Source organism: Haemorhous mexicanus, chromosome 9, assembly GCF_027477595.1.
Source record: "Haemorhous mexicanus isolate bHaeMex1 chromosome 9, bHaeMex1.pri, whole genome shotgun sequence".
In the NCBI taxonomy this organism is placed as follows: domain Eukaryota; kingdom Metazoa; phylum Chordata; class Aves; order Passeriformes; family Fringillidae; genus Haemorhous; species Haemorhous mexicanus.
The window spans coordinates 18,394,490-18,420,547 of NC_082349.1; the positions used below are offsets into that span (position 1 = coordinate 18,394,490).

The 26,058-nt window shown below is 36.3% G+C and overlaps 1 protein-coding gene across 1 annotated transcript in view; it reads right to left on the reverse strand.

The window, feature by feature from the left end:
* Window positions 1–26,058, reverse strand: part of DPYD (dihydropyrimidine dehydrogenase) — a 342,395-nt gene that overhangs the window by 199,532 nt on the left and 116,805 nt on the right. The window contains exons 7-8 of the mRNA XM_059854310.1: window positions 24,301–24,382; window positions 21,781–21,868 (exon numbers count right to left, since the gene is read on the reverse strand). Of these exons, the coding sequence (XP_059710293.1) occupies window positions 21,781–21,868; window positions 24,301–24,382 (170 nt within the window). The remainder of the gene's footprint in view (window positions 1–21,780; window positions 21,869–24,300; window positions 24,383–26,058) is intronic.

Sequence of the window (26,058 nt, forward strand, 5' to 3'; positions counted from 1 at the left end):
CTTTATTTCTGATTATAGCATACATATAAATAGAAAACAAGTATTCACTTGAGCATTTAAATGCAAAATCAAATCTGCACGTTGAAGGTACAGCATGTGGGATGAAAGTTGGTTAACCCTGCACTGGCAATCATGTCACCAATTATATGCACAGATAGAGCTCCATACCTTTAAGTACACATCTTCCCAAAAGCTCATGCTCTCCAACTTTTGGAGGGAGAGATTACAATTATAGTAACCCTTGAGCCTGAAATCAAATGCTGAGCAGATATACACCTATATATCAGACAACTTTTTTTTTTTTTTTCACATGCTCATCTCTATCACTGACTTAAAAAGAAAAAAGCCATTTTCAGAGGCTTGTAGTTCAGGCAAAAACATAATGAATTAAGCTACATTTCAGAATATCTGAATAAAAAACTGTTGAAGGGGCAGGAAGCGACATAGTTTCTAAATGCCGTCTTTGCAGGATAAAGCATTAATTTTGAGGCACCACAGGGGAGGATACCTTACTATTTACTTATTTATTCATTCAATCATTTACACAGACAATTTAGAACACTGTGCTGAAACCAAAATTCCTAATTTCATAAATTTTACAGAATGGGGGAACATTTATTATTAAAGGGTAAATCACACACCTAACTAAACACCTGGGAAGAAATTAACAGAACTACACCTTCAGCAAATGAAGCCATGAATGGAATGTTGCTGTGACATTGAAGAAAAATGGAAGAAAACATAATAACTAAAATTTCTGTAGCCTTGTAATTAAATGTATAGCAGATGTAATGCCAAATTTCTGACCAGACAGCAGAGCCATAAAATTTATAAAAATGCAGGTATAGATATTATGCAACACCTTCCTATTTTCACTGCATGTAGGAATGGAAATCAGGTAGGCAGACAGCAAGCCATACTCCACGCTTGGCTGCATGAGTTATTTTTGATACCATGAGTAACAAATAGCATTTACTGTTTGTAGCACTTTCTATTTGCAAGGTGCTACACAAACAGTCAATCCTCAAAATATCCAGGACCCAGATAAGAGATCAACATTTATCCCTGTATTTTACAGATGTGCAAAGAAATTTAAGTGATTTGCTGAGGACCATACAATAGAAGCAAGGCTGTGATGGCTCCTGGGCAATTCACACAAGAGGATTTAAAAGACTTGAAGAGTGGATCTTCAAGCTAGAACTTTTATGGTATGGGAAGCATGCAGACTACGTCCTGCCTCCAACCATGCCAGTGCAAGCATTGTCTGAACACTTCTCCTGCTTGCAACTGGAGCCCTGGAGGAACCCAGACCACTTGTGCCCAACACAGGAATCATCCACGGCGCTGAGAGATGGGAGCAATGTCCTTGAAAGGCCAGTCTCTATGGTCTTACAAAGGCCTGGTGGACTGGGAGAGCTCCTCAATTACTAGAGACAGGAATCAAACCCCCAACAACTGTTAATTATTGTAAAATGCTTATTTTTTGCAACTATTTTCGCTTCCTTGCTTTAAGGAGATGGATTACATCTACAGACTGTGTCACATCACAGCTATTTTGCCCGTAGCCTGGACAGGTTTGACACAGGTAGAAAGACTCACAAAAATGAGTGGGCAGCTACTACCTTTGTCTTCAGGAAAAACATGTGATTGCTAATATTAAAACCAAGGAATAATATGCTGTCAAAGGGATTCAGAGAGCAAATCAAAATTCACACTTAATTAAAACTCTCCCTGTTTCCACCGACTCCACACAGAGTAGTAAGACCTCAGCTGCAGAAGCCAAGCAGGAGGTGACTCTTTAATGAAGTGCACATTTGAATGAGATGGTCATTTGGTGTCAGCACAGACAATGGCAACCTTCCTTCCTTCCACGATTTGACTTTTTTTTGGACATGTCTAATTATTTAGCTTCTCTTACTTGTCACCTAGCAACCTTAGCTGTGATTTAATTATGATGGTTTTTTGTAATATAATGTAATATATCCACTGATATAACAATATGCTTATTCTTTGAGATGAGTATGAAACATAATCAAAACTGGTGTAAAAATCAGAAAATACACACTTCTCCATCTTTTAACTTACCACAGCTGACCAGTCAGGAGAGTTTTTCATATAAATATGTTTGGTTGTTTTTGGTTGGGTTTTTTTTTTTAAATTTTAGATCTTACTTATTTGGTGTACATGACAATTAATATTTTATGAGGGACAGGAAGGATCAAAACTCAGTAAAACTCTTGTTCTACTCAGCTACTCTTTTTCTTTAAAGAGAAAGTTGACATCTAGGTTATCAAACTATTGAAAATGTGGCCAGAACAACTATATGAGCTCCTTTTTTATTTTAATCCTTCCAATTTTTATCACCTTTATGGATAATGTAATGTCTTTCCACTTTTATTTCCCCTATTTGCCTTTTTCCCCCTAGTTTATGTATTCTACCTACTTTTTCTTTCTTTTTATTTCCTTAATTTTTTTCAGTTCCATTTCATTACAGAAATTCTTGTCTCCCATTTATCTACTATTATCCTCTCTCCCATTTATCTACTATTTTTTTTTAACTGTCCCCCACTTTGTTCAGGGTTTTCCCCTTCAGCCTTTCCTTCCTAGGCACACACCACGTGTGTCTCTGGAGCAGCTGAAAGCAACAAGACTCAAACACAGTTTGCCTAAGGGCCCAGGGATTTCTCAGCTACAGGATGCTTTAGAGAAAATGTTTTAGTTATTGCCTCAAAAATGCCAGGAGAACTTAAAGCATGCTTTTTTGGTTCTTTAAAAAAAAGACAATGTGCATTTTAAAAAAATCAACAAAAGCCCCCAAACACTAACAAACAACACAAAAAAAAATCCAATTATACACAAAACTCCCCATTTTTTAGCCAAGTAGTAAGTAGAGCGGAGAAGTAATACTTTGCATTTGATTATTTCAAACTGCTCCAATCTGTAAATTACTGCAAGGCATCAGTGGGGCTGTGGGACTGCCTCACTGAAGGTGTTATGATGTTGTAACAGCTTCATATAGCAGTGCCTGTCCTTCACTGCGATAGTGAAGAAAGCATGGAGAGTATTCTCCACTATACCAGGTATAAATACTTCTGATACTAGTGGGAAATACCATATATGGTAGATATCCCTTTGGCTTAGATTCTATCTCAGAAAGATACACAGCAAATTTTAGGATTTTTTTGCTACATCAAGTGCTTTAAGCAGTTTTTTCTTGATATCACTCTTCTCCAATATGACAGTTGTCGTACTGCAAGCATTTACTCTCATACTGAAATCCATGCTTTGTAGGGTAAAGTGGTGACTCTGTCTGTTGGAGTAAACCCCCCATTTGCTCCCTTTACAGAAGGCAAGCTTGCCTTCAAGGAAACCTTGCTCATACTGCAGTCATTCAGACACGACAGAGCAGGGCATGCGTAGTCACTCCAGACACTGCATCAGAGCCGTGGAGACATACCATAAATGCCAATGGAATTAATTACATTCTGTTAAGTGAAGTTTGTGCATAAGCTTTTGTGAGAACAAGGCTTAATGTTGTTTTGAACATAAAAACACTTTACAGAACTCCTCCCACACTTCTTAAAACTGCATCCCTAATTATGGAGTGTGGAGCTCTACTATAAGTGATTGATGTTGTTTTGTGTGTTGTTATGGAAACAAACCAAGTAGGAGTTTCTGATTTGCGTATAGAATTTTGAGTCAGATTTTACAGTAAATAACTAAGCTTTCCAGTGTATAAGCAACAACACCATATGGCCATTAATCTCCACTGAAAGACTATGTCCTCACTTGCCACTACTTGTTAAAACTAAGGTCTTGCGAGGAAGAGGGTAAAAAATCAATGGACCTGCTCCATCTTGTCACTGGTCAGTAAACAACAAAATGTGGCTGTCTCAATTAAGGACAGTTTATAGGTGTGAACATTTGACAAACTCACTCAAAACATTCAAAAGATTGCAGTTTTTTACTTGAATTGACAAATTCTGCAGCTCACAGGACTCCTGCCTGGGGAAGCTACAGCTATACACAGGAATTTATGGAATGGAAGTGCCAAATGAATGGAAAGTTCAAATGAATGACATATCTAAGTTAAAAGGTACTAATTTCTGGTACTGAACATGTAGGATGTGGGTACCTTCCAAAGAGAAAAAGAAGACCAGTGCTCCTCAAAGAGCTTACTGTGCAATAAACAGAGTTTTGCAAAAAAGATGTCAGGTACGTGTAAAAGCGAAAGCCACAAGAATGAAAACATCAGAGGAGTATGGCTTAGTAAGAAAAACAATGTTAATTTTGTGGAAGTTAAATGACCTAGATAGACCAGATAAAGATTCCTGTCATAAGCATTTTCCATTTGTGCACATAGAGATAAACTTCTGCTCTGCATATCTGAATCCAGCCCAGCGCTGCGGCCGTCCTTTCTTCTTTATCCCTTTTCTTTACATGTGTAGGCTACTGCAATTCCGCAAGAACCTTCTCTTTCACCAAGAGGCATTACTGATTACTTTAGCTCTTACTTTGCATGCTCCTGGACTCACTCCCTCATTTGGGTCCAATGCATGTTCACCCCAAAAATCTGCCATTCTAATATTGCACTCATTCCTTATTGAAAAGTCAGTCACTTTGCCTCCAGAGGGCATGAAAACTTCCTTTACATCTCTGAAAGCAGCAGGAGAAGAATGGAAACTGCCCCAGCCCTGCTTCACAACCTCCTTATTCTGGCTTTTGATTCTACCACTGATCCCCATTTTTGTTGCTCATATTTTTGCTCTGAGGAAGTGCAGTGTCACTCTGGTTAGGGTGACAAACTTCCTCACCCCTTCCTGACCAAAAGTCACTTCTGCCTGGGAAAACACTAATAATGAGTCTCTTTTGACATTAGATATTTATGCTGCCCTAGTGCCCTTTGCTGCATCCCTGGGTGATTTCTAACCAGACCTTAATGTGATCCCATTAGTTATCCTCCAGCTTTGGGGACATCTAATATCCACTCTGTCTGACTGGGTACAGCTATGGACATAACCCCTACAGGCCTCTGCTGCCTCCTCCTAACCCTTACTGCTAATCCAGACATCAGGCTGGAATCTGGCTGAAGGACAGGGCTTAAATACCCTTCTTAGTGCATAGAACCACAGTTTGCCCCTCATCTAAATAAGGTGTGCAGTGTCTTTACACAGAAGCATTCAACAGGACTAGGCAAAATAATCAGCAGTCTTTTGTTTAGGCTTGTTTGCCTGACCCATGTGTTACAACCTTCGGGCCAAGTTTCTCTTTTTATATCAGAAGGGAAAGCAACGCCATTTAGATGGCACAGAAAGTGAATCACAAAGACTTGTAAAATTACAGAGGCAGGTAATAATATTAGAGGCTGCTTCATTAATTGATTTAATTGCAGTTATTTTGACAATAAAAATCCATTGAAATTAGGATTTGAAAAACATATAAATGTAGCTATTGGGCTATGCTTCTACCATCTCAGCTGAGTACTCAATTCTCATCCAAAAGTGAAACCAGGATTGAATAACCAGCAGCCAACAGTACTCCTCCATAGTAAGAATAACTAATACAGAGGGAATGAAATAAAAAGAGCTAGCAATGCATTTCCCCCCCAGCATATCAAGCAGGTTTTCATATGGAAGCAGTGGTCATCAATCACTACCTCATTACCAACCTGTCATCTGGGTTTAGGCTAAATGTATTCTGGCTTGCTGCCATACTAAATGTTCAATGAAACATCCTTAAGGCTCTCTACAAGTTCAGCTGAAGTCACACATGCTATACATCAAAAAGGAACATTAGCGTTATCATAGCTTAATAAATAGTGCCATTCTGGCAATGTAATCCTATGTTCTAGAGCTATCTTCCATTCCCAGTATTATACTGCTTAAGTAAACAATCTTGCTGTCTTGTGTGAAGTTTATTTAGTGATAAATGCATGTAAAGATAATTAGTCATACTGTTATAGATACACTTCCATCCCAGCTGAAGAACATGAGCAAAAATAGCACAGGATTTTAAAAGCACACAATGGCATAATGAACTTTATCTTGCAGCATTAGTTTATAATTCTTGCATATGGCAGCTTATTATCCAAGTCTCACTGCGCTGGAAAACAATGACAGCTGAAGGACCCCAAATCAGTGTCTTTTCAAAATAACAGTGGCTAGAGTAGAGGACTTTTGCATACCCCTGGGATGTAATACAGCCACTAAGATGACTGCAAAATGTATTTCAACATCTGTGACTACTACTTTGTGAATAACTCCTGACTTAAGGAAGGATCCTTACATTTAGTTACTCATTTCCATGCACATTTGAAACACTAAGTCCTGAATCTGTTTTCAAATTTAGAAATTCCAATAAAACAGTGGCAGAAGCTTCAAGAGGCACCAAAAAATCCTAATAACACATTTTTTAGATATATGAATCAGTTTACAAGCTTTTTTTTCTAAGTCGTGAAAAATAATCTCAAAATTTAGGAATACTTTTTTGCCCTTGTATAAAATTCTTCCTTTGTAGACACATCATTTGTTATGCAAGCAGATCCTACTATTCTTTAACTAAAATATGAGAAATAGCTCCAATATGTTCGACCACAGATTTTCCAAACTATTTTAGGTATGTACCAGGAAATCTGCCTTCACTAGTGAGCTGGGCTTGTTCTGTGCAAAACATGTGGAACTTAAATCACTACATGTGACCCTGTTCCTTCCCCTTGTGCACTGATGCAACCGAAACAGCAGCTGGACCAACCCTTGACAGAGTCCTTTTCCCACATGTTCACAGATGCACACAGACATGAGGAAAGGTAATCAATCAATTTTTTAAAATGAATTCTGACAAACTGGAGGCAGGGGATGTTAAATGATTCTTTGGTCTGCTAGTTATATCAAGCAAACATAAACTTGCTTAAACCAGACTTCTCTTTTCCTATTCTCCTGCTTCATCTTCTAAGTCACCTAACCAGAAGTTAGTCTTGGGACAAATTTTGTTGTCCACAGAGTCTTAGCAAAAAATACTGAATTTTCGGACTAACAACTGGATAATGAACTTGACTTTTCAACTTTGAGTTGTCTTTCTTTTTGCTTGCCTATTCCACAACCATTAAACTTGTTTTGGAGACCTTTTTTAAAAAAAGGTCTCTGCCACAAAATGGGGATGATCAAATAGTTGTATTTAGTGCTTAGAAAAGGTAACATGCCAAGAAGTAGTAGTAGCACAGTTCTGGTACTCCTGAGAGCAGTGATAATGTATTTTGTGTGGTTCCTGCTCAGAACTGCAAGGAAAAGCCATTATAAGGTTTTCCTTTTCCATTTCTGCTTGTATACAAAGGGCCAGGCATCAAACTTGCTGTAAATATTGTGTAATAATACAGATCAAAAGCTCTCAGATATTTCACTGTGCAAAATATATTTCATAAAGATATTAAAGATTTAATATTTTTATTAAAGACAATAAATAAAAAAGACCAAAAAAACCCCAAAAACATGTTGCATGTAAAAATCTGACTGCATTAAAAAGTTCTGTCCTTAATCATAACCTTAATTCGGTGGCATTTTAGAGGTCATCTGCAACACAGTGAGCCAGTTTAATTCAGAAGCTGCAAGTAATCACTAAACGAAACAGCAAAAAAGGACACTAAAAGATGCATTAACTATGGATGTAGTATGATTTTCTTGTGAAATTGGTGGACAACAAGGAAAGGGGAAAATATCCTGCTTGGCTTTCTGCATACATTTTACAAAAGAAGCCTGCAAATAGGCCTGCAGCAGATCTGACCTCTTCCATGCTTCACTGCTTACAGACTTAACTGCCTGACCAAAGAATCTGGATCCAGATTTTTCAGTGCAGAAATATCACATTAACAATGTTTTTGACAGCTTTTACTTCTGAACTTTCAATCTGGCTTCTAGACTAAATTATTGCCCTGTCCATGTATAGCATCACTATAAGTTCTAGTTATCTACTCCTTTAGGTTTGATTGGCTTGGATTTGGGGGTGTTTTTCCTCTTCCCTCTGTAAATACAAATGGGTCAGGATCCTGAGAGTGCTCAGAGGATTTAGTATCCAGCTGTTCATCCATATGTTCTCTAGGCCAGCACCTGCTGCAGAGATGCTACCAAGACCTCATAGTTGGCAAGCTGCTCTAACTCCACTCAGTTTGTAGGTTGAAAGGTCACTCCTTTAATGTAGTCAATTTGTGGCTTCCACATTAAAGAGAGGGAGCTGTCACTGCTGGAGCTCTGTTTTATGAAATCCAGTGACAGTAAAACCTGATGCCCTCCACTTTCATAATAGCTTTAGCTGTCTAGTACATCTTAGAATAGTAACATCTAGGGCCTGATGAGAGGATGAGCCAACCTCTCCATGAACAAGAGAACCTTCTAACTCAAAGCCATGACATTACTTAAGGACTCTAAAGAACTGGCTGGAGGCACAGTCCAAGGACAAGATTAATTTCCTTTTCTTTCTATTTCAGATATAATATGAAAAAGAATTGAAGATAAAGATTATTTTTTTCTATTCTTTAGCTCCCACTATATTGGACCCTGTAAGATCAAAACAAGAAGAAGAACAGATCAAATGCTATGAATAGAATCTATCAAAAAAGATCCTTAACAAAACTTCTGATAAACAATTTTGACCCTAAGTAACTAAATATGTTTTTTGCTATTCAGTATGAAATTACACACACAAATCAGTGTGAATTTAGGTTCAAGGGATATTGCAGTGTATCATCCAATTTTACCAAAAATTGCCACACCTTTATTAAGACCTTTATCAGGTTATACTTTTTTTGCACAACATAAAAACATGTCTTTTTTGGACTGGCATTTATACACATAGAAATAATCAGTGATTAATCCCAAAACGAAAAATATTTTAGCTGTCTATTGAATTAGAAGAGAATAGTAAGAAAGTGGATAAGGTATACACACATAATAGGTTTAGATTTATGGAACAGCATCTATCAGAATTTACAAACATTACCCACTACAGAGAAGTGTTCCACAGTCACTGACCAGCAAAAGAGGAGAAATTTGGAGAGTGGATTACATTTCCACTGCCCCACCTTTACTATTTCCAAAGCTAGAGAAAAGGCAGTTTGCTCTAATCCTGGAGTCAGGGCACTCCAGCTTGTCTGAACACACGGTGCAGCTTGATGGAGGTGAGTCTGCACCATCATTAGCTCTCTGTGCTCCCAGCTCCATGGCAGCTCTGAACAGAACCAAAGGACCTGACACCAGACTGACAGCCACTGACATGTAGCAGCACAGCATAAGGTCACTTTATAAACCAAAGGCAGGCTAAAAGACTACCCAGCAACTACAAGACTAAATTGCAAGTACACAAAAGTAAAACCTTCATCTACGAGTCATTGTTCATTTTCAAACACAGCTTGAGTAGGGAGAAGAGAATCAGACATTGGTTCATAGACATATGTATAGGAAGCTTTATCAACTTTAATGACACTCCTTTTTAATGACTCTACAAATGAATTAATTTTCCTAATTTCAATGTTAAAATTGCATCATTACATTTTTTCACTCCTATGACATTGCTAGGAGAATTCTTTCTGTTCACATGTACAGATGGAACAGCTGTGTATGATGCCAAATGCAAAAATTTAAGGGATGTTCCAGCATATTAAGTTTAACCCTCATTTCTGTCTCAATGATAGATGCAAGAATTCCAGCTAGGTAGATTTTATGAGCCAGTTAAATGATTTGTATTCAGACCAACATTAAAAATCCCCAAAGTGACAAAGTGTACTTGAACAAAAATACCCTGCTTGTGACATATCCTTTACAAGTAATGTGTTTTCATTTTTCACATGTTGCATCTCATTTATTTTATTCAGGCACACACAGTTGAATCTACAAGATACAGTAAGCTTCCAATACCTTTGAAATAATAAATCATTTCTTACAGATGTTTTCACCCAGTGCAAGTCTGCTGCTCATTAATCAAACATTATCAGTATCTATCACTGCCCAGTGCTAAACAGGAAAGGTACCTCATTTTGAGTTTTGACTTTTATTCACTGGTTAGTCCCTGACCCTTCTACTGCTGCACACTTATTAGAAACACCCACTGCATGGCAGATCCTACTACAGGGGGTTTTAGAAGGGGTGTTATACAAGCAGAAGCATTTTTTCTTTAAGAACCAAAGGAAAAAATGTCAGGCAGCTCTTCAAACTGGCAACACAAATGCAATCAAATTGTCTTCAAAGCTCTTTTCCAAAACCTAAGTAAAATATAACCATGTAAGCAAACTATTTCTGGTCTGGATCATTTCATATCTGAAAGGTTGAAATAAATATATATTAGGCACCATGCAAGATACATTTCATTTTTGATAAATTATTAAAATTTCATTTCAGAAAATGGTATGTAGCATACAATACATCCTTACCAGCAAAATCCTGGTGGGGAAAATCTAAAGAAAATGTTTAAATGCGAGTAAGAAGTTATCTGATAGAAAATTTCAACTTCCTTATGATCATTGATATATTGCTGGATTCATGCCAATAATGCCAAATAAAATCTGCATTATTTCATCTGCTCTATTGGTTGTTACACATTTTTCAAAATGCTGGAATAGAAATGAAATTGGGAGAGCCACGCAACTCCAAGTGCTTAGGAATGAAGATTTCTGTAGCTTAAGAAACAGCCTAAACATTTTCCAGCAAGAACACAGTATGGCTTCCCCACAGCATTTTACAGTACTGAGCACTTTCACAGTCCTTTTAGGGCTACATTTCAATCTTCCAACATGATTTTAGAGAAGAATGAACTCAGTCAGGATGCCAACAGCCAGAGCCCAAAAGTGTCACCCTCAGCAGACCATCACAACACAATGCTTCCTTCCAGTGATCTACTGTGCTGTACATGATTCATATTTCTGTTATTAACCAAGTGAAAAATTAAAGGCAATGAGCACGCTTCCGGTGAAAAACTACTACCATCTCCTGCCACAGCAGCAATTCACTCAGCTCTCCTTTAACTCAACATTTTGCTTGCATATTCTACATCTTTCTGAATGAACATTGAACGCCACACTTGTATCTAGAATTATTCACCCTCCTGATTAAACATATCCCATTCTTGGCAGGTCTACAGAAGGGACTGAGCTACGAGGTGTATTTTCTATGCCTCAATACAATATAGGGCACATTCAGCACATGCAAAGGCCCATATTTGCATCTGAAAAATAAGAAACCAACTCGTCAATGCAGAGGTTGTATTAAGACTCTTATGTCCCTACAATTTAAAGAGTGCTAACATTTCAGAGCTTTCTTTACTTAGTTTTGTTGGGATTTCCAGAAAAAGCTATGCACAAAGGTATAGGTTGTAACAATTAGGGGTGATTTCTTCAGATCCTGCCTACTGCAGGAAGGAATTCTTTAATGCAAATTTACATCAAGCATTTTTTATCAAGCAGCTACAACAGAAAGAACATGGGCAGGAACTTTACCCCAGTGATTAGTGCAGAGACCACAACCAAGTACCTTATGCTTCATGCACACAACGGTCACTCCATCTCCTCTAACTGGAAATTTCCTTCTGCAAGAGACTTCATCTAGTCAAGAACTCAAACTCTGAGTGTAAGGAGACAAGCAATAAAAAAATGTAAACAGAGGCTATGTGGTCACCCAAGTATGTAAAGTCTTTTTAAGAACTTTTTTTTTTTTTGGAGAAACTCTTATCTAACTTGATAAAGTTTAACAAAACATAAATATTTCCAGATCCCAGAATACACTGGGGTGGAAGGGACCCACAAGAATCATCAAGTCCAACTCTTAAGTGAATGACCCAGGAAGGGCTTTAAGCCACAAACTTGGTGTCATTACCCCCATGCTCCAACCAACTGAGCTAATCTCATGGTCATAAATTCTCACAGATAAAAATCTGGCCATCATTTTTCACCTACAGAAGATTTGTGCTGGGCCATAATAGGAGCATCAAGCCTGTCTTTACCAACAAACAAATGAAATCATGTCTAAGTCACTCAGATATTGAAATAATGAATTGTGATATTTCCAATGTCTAACTACTAAGCAATAGGCTATTTATAAAATTAGGATAACTGTTTCCTTTCAAAGATAGTTCTGTTCTCATTTAAAAATCTAACGTATTATCAAAAAAATCTATAAATATTATATTATTTAGAAATTATCTTTAATAATGCTTAATAATGGGATTTCAATGTAAATAACAATCAGGTACTGACATTCTACTTTCTACTTAAGTGTTAAAATCTTTTTAAACATATGCATCACACCCAAATACATCTCTGTTATCAATGGTCACAAATAAACAAAGAATCATTTCTAACAAAAATAATCCTATGAAATCTGAAGTGAGTTACACCATCTCCTGTTACATTAATGGAACAGTAACAAACAACACCTTGACAACTCTTAGAAATGCAGTGATACACTGCAAGTTTCTACTTGGTGACTACCATTTCAATACTGTAACAATATTAACATTAAAGATTATTGGCTGAAATCTGCTGATCTTTGAGTTCATATTATTCTTTCTTTTTCTTCCTGTGAAACTGATCACCAAAGATCATTTGAGGGAATATTGAGCTATCACACTAGCTATTGAATGCATTTTTACATTATCTCATGGTTCATATTCAGCTCAATACACTTTTAGCACAAATTAATGAACAATAGCCCAAGGATTTCCAAAAAAACAGCATCAAGGACAACATTTGGAAAACAATTTTTTGTGTTAGATAAACATGTAATTTGTATTAACTCTAACAACACTCTAAGTAGTGTGTTTATTTCTGTGTTTTTGTCTTATAAACAATTATTTATAAAACTACAGTAAATTTAGCATTAACACACTAAAAACTCAAACGGTACAAAAACTCAATCTTAATTACTATATGTACTTATGACATCACCAAGTGTCAAATTTCGAATATGGTTTGACACTATAAAATGTACACAGATGACTATCTACATAACTTATGCACAAGGAATGACAAAGTTGTCTCAAATCTATAGAATACACCAACATATCACATAAACCCAGAGAAATATTTTTATGCTTCTTAGCTTTCATTTTGTATTCATAAATATATGCATTTGCATAGTTACTTTAAATTTCATACTAAAAGCAATGACATAAGTGGCCTATTTGAAAAGTATAGATTAGAGCAGTAAGAAAACAACTTTCAAGTATCATGACCATAACAAGTGGTTCAAAAGCCTGGACAACCAGCATATATGCAAAAGCAGAGACACAGCAGCACAAACATTTCTATAGCTTAGTTAAAGATTACTTGTTATAGTACACATGTACAATTTTCTTCTCAGATATTTGCTCCCTTTAAAAATGTCCATGGCACTAAAATTAATGAAAGGCAGAGGATGTGCCTTCCCATGACAATGGAGGCTACTGCATTGGACAATAAATACACTTACAAATGCTTCTGGAAGAAGAAAGCTTTCCAATTAAGGAGTTGACTTTAAAGGGAGGAGTGAGGGATGCCCATGGGTAAACACTGCAAGCTATTACAGGACTCAGAGGGCCCTCAGACTATGAATCCCAGCCAGAAACAGAATCACTAGTGCATGTGCTCCAAGGTAAATGAAGAACAAAACTGGTTTCAAGCACCGCCCGGGTCTTCCCCCAAAATGAGGTAACTGCCTTTCATTGTATCAAACTGCTCCTAAACCAACTAAGTCCTGACTACTGAGCAACCATAAAAAGGGAGGCAGAGGACTGAGAAGCACAAAACAACCACTGGGTCAGATGGAAGCCCTGAGCCCTGCCCATGCCCAGCAGTAGCTTCCCAGGCACCAATCTCGTGAAGTAGAGAAGTGGCAGAGCAAGATCTCCTAAAGCAATCTCTAAAATTCTTTCAACATGTACTACAAATCCACAGCACAAATACAGTTTTGTCTTAACTTTGTCATCTGAATTCAACAAGGGGATACACACCTTGCTGAGTGGGCAGTGAAAGGAATATTAATTCAGGAACATTATATATATGAGACATAAATATGACAGGAAGTCTGCTTAAAATTTTATTCATTAACACAAAAAATTGCATGTCATCTTCTCACCAATAATTGGCACTAAGTAAAGTGAGATTGAGATACTCTATTTGTGTATAATCTTAAAATAAATTAAACGTGACAAGCCTAAGTTTTTAACCAGTGTTTTATCTTTTGCAAACAAGATTTAGGAAAGTAAGGAATTTCTAAAGCTCTTATTTATATTTTGTATTATGGCAGTCCTCCTATAGTATTAGGTAGAACAACGTTTCAAAAGGTGTCTGATTGCATTAAACCCAGATGGGACCACATACACTTTTCTTACAAAAAAAAGAGAGCTCAGCTGAAGTAAAGGATATGGATCAACTCATAAACTGCACTTTAGGAGGCTGTTCATTCTGTCTCTGAATATTAATGTGGAAGTAAAAAGATGGCAGCACAATTAATATTTGTACATCTAAAAGATAAAAGTAACTGAGTTATGGAGTGAACTTTTGGAAACAACAGGCAAGCAAGCACAGCTCTTTTCTTAAAGCATTCAAGTCAAAATAGGAAAATATAACATCACCATCTTGTTTTTCTTTTTTTTATACACCTCAAACATAAAAATGCTTAAAAATATATGCTTGAATTTTAAAAAGTGCTAAATAATGTTAGATTACATAATCCGCTAAAATATGAAAAAATTAACTACTCTTAGAACAATAAGAATCAAATTAATTTTGTTATTATATTTAGATTATCAGTTCTTCAGGCAGACTGTCCATCATGGAAAAAGACAGGAGTGTGTATTGTAAAACATATGCAGGAGAGATTGTTATGCTAAGTAGTGTTTTGGTAGGAAAGATAAGTAAGTAAGAGCAGAAAAATCTGTGTAATTTACAAGTGAATATCATAAGGATGCCCAGGAGCAGATTATTAGTATTTTTTGAAAGTGTCCTCAGACTATTAATAATAAATAAGCTGTTTTGTGAATCTTAGCCCTAAAAGCTTTCAACTGCCTAGTGCTTCCAATGTATATATAGGAATATTCCACCAATATCCAGAGCAGTACCGAGGACTAAAGAGCTGAAATAACAGCTTACTACAAATGCCAATAGTAGGAAAAACATGCCTCAAGCATAAAAATTCTTGGATTGATGTACATGGTTGGTCTCCAGGAAAGATGCTGCATTGGGAATAATAGCAAGCTCAAATTGTTCCATTCTATAGCATGTAAGACCAGGTTCTTTCAGAGTTCCTTTTTTAATGTGAGTATTTGGTTTTTAGTAACAATGCTTTTTAGATTAAAGAGTAGCAGACAATAATAAAGATGAACAAGCTTTCTATTAGAACCAACTGATTGTATAATTCATTAATATTATTCACATGGGACATGAAACAAGAAATGCAGTGTTAAAGAAGGAGGCATTTATTCTCCAAGCTGTGAGCCATGAGCTAAGGCTCTCCAGGAGGCAGATTATCAAGAATCTCCTACACTTGACTGCACAGACTTGCGCAGACCTTCTTTGAGACTTCAGGCAGTTGCAGTTCAGTATGAAGTTTTGAACAAAGTGCAAACACATCTATCCCTGGCCTTCTCATGGAATCTTCATTTAAAAAACGTTTTTAAACTTTAATTTTAATATTAGTCTAGGAGCTGTAAGGCAATTATGAAATATTTTGAATTAGCTTTGCCCAGATCCTGCCACCACTCTTCACCACTGCTGTTCTTCAAACTCTTCAAAGTACTCTGACTTCATGACTCATCTCGATTATTTCATTCTCATTATTTCTAATACCAAAGGCTCACAGCTTTTTGCAGATACATGAATTTGAATATGTCAGCTTGCAACAATAAAATACAATTTCAAATGTTTTCCCTGGTTCTGTAGCCTTTAATATCTTCAACTGTATGTGGATACCAATGTTTAAAAGGCCATTGTTGTCACCATATAAAATCTTTGGTGAAAAGCACTTAGCTTGCAAGATTCTGAAACAGTCATCTCCCTTGTCTACAAGGAGCAATGAAATAAACCCTGAAACTATGCCAGGCACAGGTTTGAGTATCTAGCTGATCGTGTTTCCAACATCGTTCTTTGCTTCACGACCTCCCAAGATATTTTTTTTCTCCCTTAGTTGTTGTCTTTCATCCGCCGGTCTCTAGGCTTTGACTTCCTTGCAGAAAAACCTATATAAAGTGCCAAAATATTTATGAAATTATAAAATAATACAAAACAAAAGAAGAAACCTCCAACAACACAGCTGGTGATCCTAAGAGCCTAAGGCTGCACAACGCCTGTCCTAAAGGTTTATCTTTCACCAGGGTGCACTGCCGTTTACACGACTTGTTACATTACCACTGAGACAAACAGCTCTTCACCAAGGGGCCTGACAGCCTCCCACAACATAAGAAACACAAGTCAACTCTGAAAAGCAACCAACTAACAGATAAATCCTGGATATGTTTTCAAATAACTCTGCCTCTAAACTCTTCCTTTGGAGGAGGTAAGTGAAATTCCAGATGAAAAGAAAAAAAAGAAAACTCGGAAATACAAGGTAAACCAAAACCAGAGAAGCAAGCAAATAAAAGTCTGTTCACAACCTGAAATGAGAACTATTTTGAACATGACATATTTCCTCCATAAATGTCTGTGCTGGCCATGGGCCTACGGGCCCCATATGCAGATTTCATGTCCTCCAAATTTAGTTTATGAATCAGGAGTACGATGCACAATTTTTTCCTATAGCACAAGCAAAATGAACATCTGTTCACTTTTTGCCATGTAGGTTTATATCTGTGTGGGTGGGTGTGAACAGAGCTCTTGATGTGTAATAGTCCTCCCATCTGCACACCAGGTGGCACTGCATAGTTAATCAGAAGATAATAACAGGCATGAGGAGATTACTTACTTTTTGGGGAAGAGAGAGTAAATCAATCTCACAGAGTTTTTTTAAAACAAGGTACATTCATGCTTACACTTTAAAATTCTTCTTTTTTTTTGTGTGTGTGTAATTTCACTCCAATCAATGACATGATCTTATTATATCATTGTTTGAATGTGATGTTAATTAACTATGAATTACTGCAATTATGACAAAGGTTCATTCCACAAGGAATTTCATGTATTTTCTTTTTTTTTTTTTTTTTTCATGTACAGTTTTAACCCTTGTAAGCAGGATATGCTATTTAGAATACATTCAAACAACAATCTGCTTAGATTTACTCGGTACACTCACCTAACCCACCATTTTACAGTATTTAACAGACCTCTGAACACCCATATACAGTAAAACTAACTTCACAGCAATTCAGCAGCAGAAGATGGAGGAATAAAAATTTTCATTACTCAAATGAGAAGTTAAGTAGAAAGTTAGTGCTGCAAGTTTAAATATACAAATACTGAAGTTAAAGTGTTTGAGGAATTTCTGGGAATTGGGGCTTAAATTTTTCTAAAAAGTTCACCAAATAAAACAATATTTCAGGATATATTTTTATCTGACATTCTCTAAGGAGAATGTATATATTGTTATAAAATATCAGAGAATAAGACTAGAGGTTTGTGTAAAAGTCTGCAGAAAATATGTTTACGGTGATAGCATTTCCATGTAGTCGTTTGAATGTCACATGAAAAATGTCCTTTAAATATTTAGTTCATTCATTTTTATTCAATTTAGTAGTTCTATTAAGAAACTGTTATGTACTTTCTCTTTCAAAAAGGATTTGAAATGCTTTGTGGAGTCTTAAAATCCCGTTTTTCCAAAGAAGGCATGAGTAATAAAAGCCTGGCATTTCTGCATTTGCTCTGGTAGCCATGAGAGACACATACATGTGTTTTGTTTTGGGTTTTCTTATTGGTAAAAATCATATTCCACTCTGAAAATCCATGAAGAGCCACAGTAACACAAAGCATTCAGACTGCTCTGTTCCCCACAGGATACCCTTGGCTGCCTTCCTCTGCTGTCTCTGAGGACCATGTGCTCTCTCCTCTAACCCCTCGCCCCTCCATTGATTTCTCCTTTTGCTCTCAGCACGCTTATTCTCTGTTGCCCTGAGTCTCTACGGTGTTTACAGAAGGCAGCAACTGATGCAAGACTTTTTTTTTTTTTTAAAGCAAAATTTTCAAACAGATTTGTCAGTTCAGTCACAAATTCTTCAAAAACTCTTCTTTTCAAAAAGCAGAGCTGATTCAATGCAGAGCACATTGAGTAATCTTTCAAATCAGGACAGGACAGGATTTTTTATTTTATGCTTACTTTTAGAGGTAGGTTTTAAAACTTTGACAGTTTAATTGGGAGACAATTCCTATTAATTAATGTTTGTGAGAAACAAAATAAAGCCAAAGTTTTGTAACTGGAAGAGAATTGAAATTCTAAGATGAAAACATTAGGGACTAATTCTTCATTAGCATTTTTAATTGCCCAATGAATTAAGACTAAGTTTAGAAATAGCATCTACCTAAATGACAATGAAAAAAAACCTAAAAAAATACAGTAGAGACTCCAAGAATATTGTTCCTCCCATTGTCTAGCTGCTACTTTTTGTTCCTTTAAAAATTATCACGCATGCCATTGTCTATTATTAATTTTGATGAAGAAACTGAGATTCCTTGACTATCCCCTAACACTTGTGTTAGCTGTAATCTGAAATTGTGACTGCTGGAGAAAACCAGAAGCATGGTGTATCTCTTAAATTGCCATTGTCCAGCTGGATCCTTACTGCTTATCCAGGTAACTATGAAAGCTTTTCCTAGGACTTAGTCTTTCCTAGTTCAACATGGGCCTTCATAACTCCAAATTTCACATCAGTCTTCACAGCCTCATTGGGAAAGGTGAGATGGAGGTAAGGTGTGACTCACACTGAGACCCCAGAGGTTGTCAAATGTTGGTGACATATACTGGCCACCTGCTTGTTTTCAAGTCTAGTACAAGGTATTTCTCTCAACTTTGAGCCAGTGACTAAATATACCAGATCTACTGGCTGGAGAGCATCTTTCCCCTTAAGATAAACCATCGTAGCCTCAATGCTTCAGTAAGCAAAGAATTGAAGCAAAGCACACTCTTTTGTTATTATTCATTTCATATAAGTCTGTTAGCTTGTATCCTTTTGTAAACTTAGGAATTCTTTACCTCTCCTGTCAGAAAAGCTGCAAACAGGTGATTAGAGCACACTTTTAACACCTGTCCAAACAGCTCTCACAAAAAGCCTTTGCTGTTCATTTCTCTTCAATACGGTCACTCGCTAGAATGCTCCAACCTCAGTCACTGTGTTTTACCATTGACAGAACCTGCAGTGGAGGGAACTTTCCCTACCACACACAATATTCCCACAGGCAACAGATTTTCCCTGATGCATAACTGTGTGAAAAACAGTTTTCAAAGTAGTTCTCTTTCCAACTCCACCTGCCCTCAGGTAGTTGGTTATTTACAAGTGATCTTCTGTTTCATGAATCACACATGGACTTTTGTACAATCCCAACTTCAAAAATCACATTTCTGCAAAAAAGTCCTCTCACACTGTACTCTCATCCTATCAGGGATTTCATTTTCTTTTATACACTCATTTACTTCTTTTTTCCGCTAACAGGGAAAATGTAAAACTACCATATTTCTTTTCCATCGAGGTACAAATTCATTCTGAAGCAAATTGCAACAAAAAATAAATCTTCCGTTTTATGTAAGTAGCTCCGTAATTATTTTACCCTTATGATTCAGAGTAATGTTCAAATGTGGTATTTCATTGAATATGTTTGTTCAGTAGGCAAAGAACACAAAAAGAAATGCAGTTCAGCCTCATTATGGAGAAATTACTGTTGCTGATAGCTTATAAATGCTCTATTACATTAATATTGTTAACTCCACAAATATGCAGCCCCTCAGCATGTCCTCCCTCTCACTACCAGTATGCAAGGCCATTTTACTGTCCACTGCCCTACACAGTTCTGCAAAAGTGAGATGACAGGCAGACAAGGGGTACAGAAAGGGCATCATAAATGCAAGGTAGTGTCCAATAATGAAACTTTGTAGGTACACATAATCCTTCATTAACATTTATACACTCTGTTTCCTAGTACAATCAATGAACACATGCTTTACAGGAGAATTATGCTTCAGATACCTTCTCTTGTTTATTAAAATTCTGGCTGTGTCCCTTTACCTAGTATCTGTATGGCAAAATGTTGCCTGTAGGTATATATATATATATATATATATATATATATATATATATATATATATATATATATATAAATATATTTCTAACCAAAATATTTTATATTAGCATAGCTTTACTAAAGTCAGAAAATAAATCCAGATACATAAACTGAACACTCAAATTCAATGGGAAGTGCTCAGTGGTCATTTTTGCTGACACTAAACTGAACTGTTATTCTAAGCTTCTGAGTCAGAAATGCAGAGGAACGATGCTGATGTTAAAAAAAATGACTGAGAATTTTTTTCCTAAGTGCTAGACTCACAGAAAACAAATGCTTATGAATCAATTCCTCATTGGTGAGATTGTGCAATGTGGTTTGAAAGACACAGATGAAAATAATAACAAATACAAGTCACACCATTTGCCTCGTATACGATTACATCAAAATACAATACATCAGAATTCCTATACATGGACGTTCTCTAACAATGTGAGGATTTAGGATTACATAAATCACAACACTCTGTGCTATCATTACACAACAGAATAGACCTGCAAAGCTTATTATACTGCACAACCAGATGGTAAACAACAGTTGTCGTTGTACTAAGAATTACATCTCTGTAATCAATAATAGGAAGGAGGAACAGTTGGACAACTTGTTTCCTATTATGTTCACTTAGGCAACGTCTAGATCAATAAAGAGCATTAAGCCTCATACCAACTGTAGACAATGCCTGCTCAACATGCCTATCATATGGCAGCAATGGGTCCAGCTGTACTTCAAAATAATTGTAAATGGATAATAATTCTAATCTAACATTAAAAAGAAGTGATGATTCAAACAGCAGAGAGGTGCAGGACTTCTCTGTATATGAGGAAGATAGACCTATGATGCCAGTTTTGTACAAGTCAAAATCAGCTTATTTTGTTAACCCAGTCCATAAGTACATTTCACTACAGCCTATCTGAAGGATGTTGCACATTTTATATGGATGAAAGAAAAAAAGCAACCAAGCATGATATCACTGGCTTACATATAGACTCAGTAATTGTGTGGGTGTAGTAAGCTGTTCGCAAAAATTGAAAACTAAACTTGTGTATCGCTCTAGGCCAATATGGCAATTAATTACAAGCAAATTTTTAGTTCATCCATTTTTAACTATCTAAACAGACAATAAATCAACCCATTCGGCTACATTCACATATTACTTGAAGATCTGTAATATAAATCTGAAAATTTTAGTAATCCTCTTAAGGCCACTAATTTTAGCTTCCTGATTTTAATTTTTTTCTTATATTCCATACTTCCATAATGCACCAAATAAAAACTTTCTCCCATCATGTTATTAACAAAGATACAAATTCCAGTTCATTCCTAGGGAGTCCTTCAGTTTCACATATTACTTGAAGATCTGTAATATAAATCTGAAAATTTTAGTAATCCTCTTAAGGCCACTAATTTTAGCTTCCTGATTTTAAATTTTTTCTTATATTCCATACTTCCATAATGCACCAAATAAAAACTTTCTCCCATCATGTTATTAACAAAGATACAAATTCCAGTTCATTCCTAGGGAGTCCTTCAGTTTCAGTATGACAAAACATGGGACCATGAGCTCTTACCTATTCCAATAAAGACTGCCTTATAGCCATCTTCTTTCAGAGTACGGAGTGTCATTCCATCCACTGCAAGGCCTTTCCGAAAAATTATCTGAAACAATTAAAAACTGCTTGGTAAAAATTGCAATTATAATGAAGCAGCACATTCTGCATGGTAAACTAACAAAAGTTTTCAAAATTATGAATGACATTAGTTTTGATTTAGACTTGCAATTGTTAATTCTAATTTAGACATTTTAAACAATGTCCATTGTGCAGTAATTGATGTTCATTTATTGAAAGAAATAACTCACAGCAATCAAAACACACCTATAATCTATATTTGTTTCTGATCAATTGCTTTTTGCTTCCAGAAGCAAAAGCTGCAATTTTTTTTCCGGAGCCATTCTCCACCACCAACCCTGCTCTGAGCAGCCACTGCCCAGGCTGAGCACCCAGAGGAGCTGTAAGTGTAAGAGACACAGAATGCTCTCTGGTGCTCTAGGTGCTCTCTGCGTGCTCAGGAAACCAACAATGGCAGTCCCTGTGCAGAGGTCATGCAACTGGAGATACACACACCCTTTGTTCATCACTCCTAACCCCAAGGCCTTTGAGCACAAAAAGTGCGCGCGATTCCTCTTCTGATATTTCATACTTCTTGACATAGGTATGTGTGTTTTTATCTCCACATCTTAGACTCTCTGAACCTCAATGTTTTCCCTCAGGTTTTTTATATCACATGTGATTTTACTTCACAAAATGCAGTGCTGTCGTGTAACTCTCTACTTTGTGATCTTAACAGTTTAGCCTTCAAGTCACTGTGTATCTTGTTTGTTATTCAATCTGCCTATATTTCATTTAGTATACTTTTTAGGTTGGTGGGGAAAAAAGGCAGAGGTAAAATACAATTGACACTACTTAAAACACTGACTTACTTTGTCTTTGAAGATTTAGTATAAATTTTATCAGAGGTGGAAAGTCATGTACTATTGCAATCCTTAAAACAATGCAGACTCCATCCTCACTTGCAACAAAAGACATTCCATAAATTGTCATTACTTTTTTTTATCCTGTTGTGTACATATGTTAAGAAAACCTAATGAAGGAATTTAAATAGCAATACTATTTTTTGTGAGGATTCATAATACTTCTAGAGCCTAGCTCTGTAATCCTTATCCAGCTGACTAATTCTTACTAATTTCAGTGGAATTACTTGAATAAACAGCACTACTGAGCATTTACACAACACAGCACCTTCCACCACAGATTTGAAATGCTTTAAGTAAACACCAGAAAATATTTCCAGCTTATAGAGGCATAAAGCTAAGGTACTTATTTAACCAGCTTGCCAGAGGGTCAATTGCAAACCAACAGCAGAGCTTTGAAACAAGTTTACGTTGAGATTCTCTGCCGCACTCCAGAACCGCAGAGGACTTGCAGGTCAGGATGACATGGTGGCTCCATCAGTCCATTCTGGAGATATTGTCATAACACAGAGCCTTGGGAACTGAGGCTGGCAGAGGAGTCCCAGGAGTCTATGCCCAGCAATTTTGTCTAAAAGCATCTCAGTGCTCTGTTTAACGGCATCCCTAACTAAACCTCCATTCTGTCAGTCTTTACAAGGCTTGCAAAGGGAACTTGAAAGTAGAAAAACAGACCAGTAGCACTTAAAACCTTATCTTGCACTTTACTATCATTCTTAAAAAAACCCAGGCAGGATAATGTTCTCACTCAGGTCTGGTGACAACAATCTACTGCTTTTACAAAAAGACTCAACATGAAAGAATTCAATCCAAGAATTTCCTGCTTCATGGAAGGCTATAGTAATGTATTCAACATAATGCATCCCTCCTGGCACTCAAAAATTTGATCCAATGGTATATTTGTAACTTCCATTAATATGTGCAACAATTTTAAATACTATCTAAATCTTCAGCCCAAGTCCTAAATTATAATAAATCGCTGTTCCCATTATCTATAAACAACACACATTTATTTAACAAAATAATGCATAACTATTGCTTTCCAAGAAGTTGAATAGATTGTTATTGTTTATAACAGATGATCATGTTAACACTTTAATTTGATGCATTTTATTATAAAATTAACTTGGAAGCAAGACTGTATGATAAACCATTAGGAAAAAAAAACTCAGGGAGAAGGAACAAAAGAAGTATCAAATATGAATGGTTTAAGTAGTGCCAAACTTGCATGAAAAAAACTTGATTAAAAAAAATCAAATCATTCCAATAGCTACATTGAACCCCTAAAGCAATTTAGGAATTTGTTTCTTACAGACAATTAATCACATGCAGGCATTCCAGATGAGAACTATTGATTGCCCTTTTCCAAACTAGTGGCATTCAGACAGGAGACAGACAAATGCCCTGAGCAAGAGGAAGCATCTTCCTGCCTCTGTCTAGCATAGCTTTTAATCGTTCTTTACTAATGTGCATGACATTTTGCTGTTAATCTTTGGCAGAGTTCTTGTTCTTTTTTTTTTTTTTTTTGAGCTATACATAGGCAGGATATATTTTTCATTACCTTCACTCCAAGATCCTTCATAAGCTTGGCTTCAAAATTCACTACATCATATGGCAAACGGAACTGGGGGATTTCAGACGTACTAAACAAAAAAAAAAAAGCCTGTAACTATTAGGAAAATATTATTTTAAAATTTATTATTATTTGCAAAATACTTCTATTATACCTTAGTTAATTGTGACATATGTGAATGGAAATGTGCTGAAATATGACTCTTGACTTTTTTTTTATTTTTAGAGCGACAAAAAAGCAATATTCATTCAATGCTAAAAATATAGGCCAGAAAGGCAGTACCTTGAGGCCAGCACTGCCCACTCTTGACTAATTAACATATGTTATGTTTGAATTCTAAAGGACTTCAGCTCCATTCCTTTTGTTCAGCAGAATACATAACACTAAGCTTAGGATACCCATTTAAAAAAAGACCTCTTGGCTACTGAAAGCAAAGTGACATAGCAATCTTTCATTAAGCTATCTAATACTAGAGTATCAAATTTCCCATACAATTTTTTTGTTACATTGCTATTTTGAGCTAGGGTATTTAAAACTGTACCTCCATTTCTACTTCATAAATTTTTAATTATTTTCCAGGATGGACAAACACTTTATCAGCTGTTGATTTCGTGTCTGTTTTTTGAGTTAATGTCTATTAACCGGCATTTTTTCCTCCTGGGGAAAATTAAGAATGACATCTTCAAGTTCCCAGAATCACAGAAGGGAAAAACTGCAGTGCCAGCATAGAACCTCACTTTATATCTACTGATACAAATCTAATATATATATATATATATTTATCTCCAGTGAAATGACATCTATACATGCCAGTTCTAAATTCCTACTGTAAAACATGTTGCAGATAAACAGAGCGAAGTTATATTTTAGATACTTTTGTTCAATGAAGATAAAAACCTAAATATGCAGAAAAGTAAAGGCTTCTCCCCAGATACCTCTAAGCTTCAAACGGTCTAATCTGTTTTCAAATTAATGAATCTGTAATATCCATAACAAAGCAGAGACACAAGAGATTCACTGCAGCTTATTTTACATATTGATATTGACCACACATCTTTGGCATCTAACTTTGACAGGCCAGAAGAGTTTTATTTCTTTTGCATCAACTTTAATTATATTGATAAGAAACTGGTGTTCTTCCTTGTTTCTAATACTGCCCTTTTTACACCTTTCTTGACCAGTGTGCAATGAGAAGAGCTGTAAATATCAGATCTAATGAATGTGTCAATACAACTTTCACAGGTCACGCTAAATAAAAGTGTCTGAGGCAGAAACTAATGTATCAATATGATTCTGCAACAGAGATTCAATAAAGAAATCTAATCAGAAAAGAGGAAAGTTCTATTTTCCAGGCCACCAATGTTGTCTCCACAACATGCTCCCAGAACACCACTGGCTGTGTTACATCACGTTCAGAATTCGTAAACACTTTTTTTTCCTCTTATTAAACACTTAGTTTTATGCTGTGAGGTATACCCACATGCATGCACATTAACTATGAAAATAGGCTTTTTATGGAAGTCAACTATACAGCAATAATTTTGATGCAATTTCTTTCAGCAGCAGCAGATGGTCTCTGACTCTGCAATGGAGAGACAGAGGGGAAAAGGAAATGGGGCAGAGATGGAGGAGGGATGCAGTGGATGCAAAGTGTCCCACAAATTCATGTCAACCTCAAATTTGACCCAAGTCAGAGGTGCTTGGACAGGTGCTTGGTGTTCCTCAGAGACCTCAAATTACTGCTGC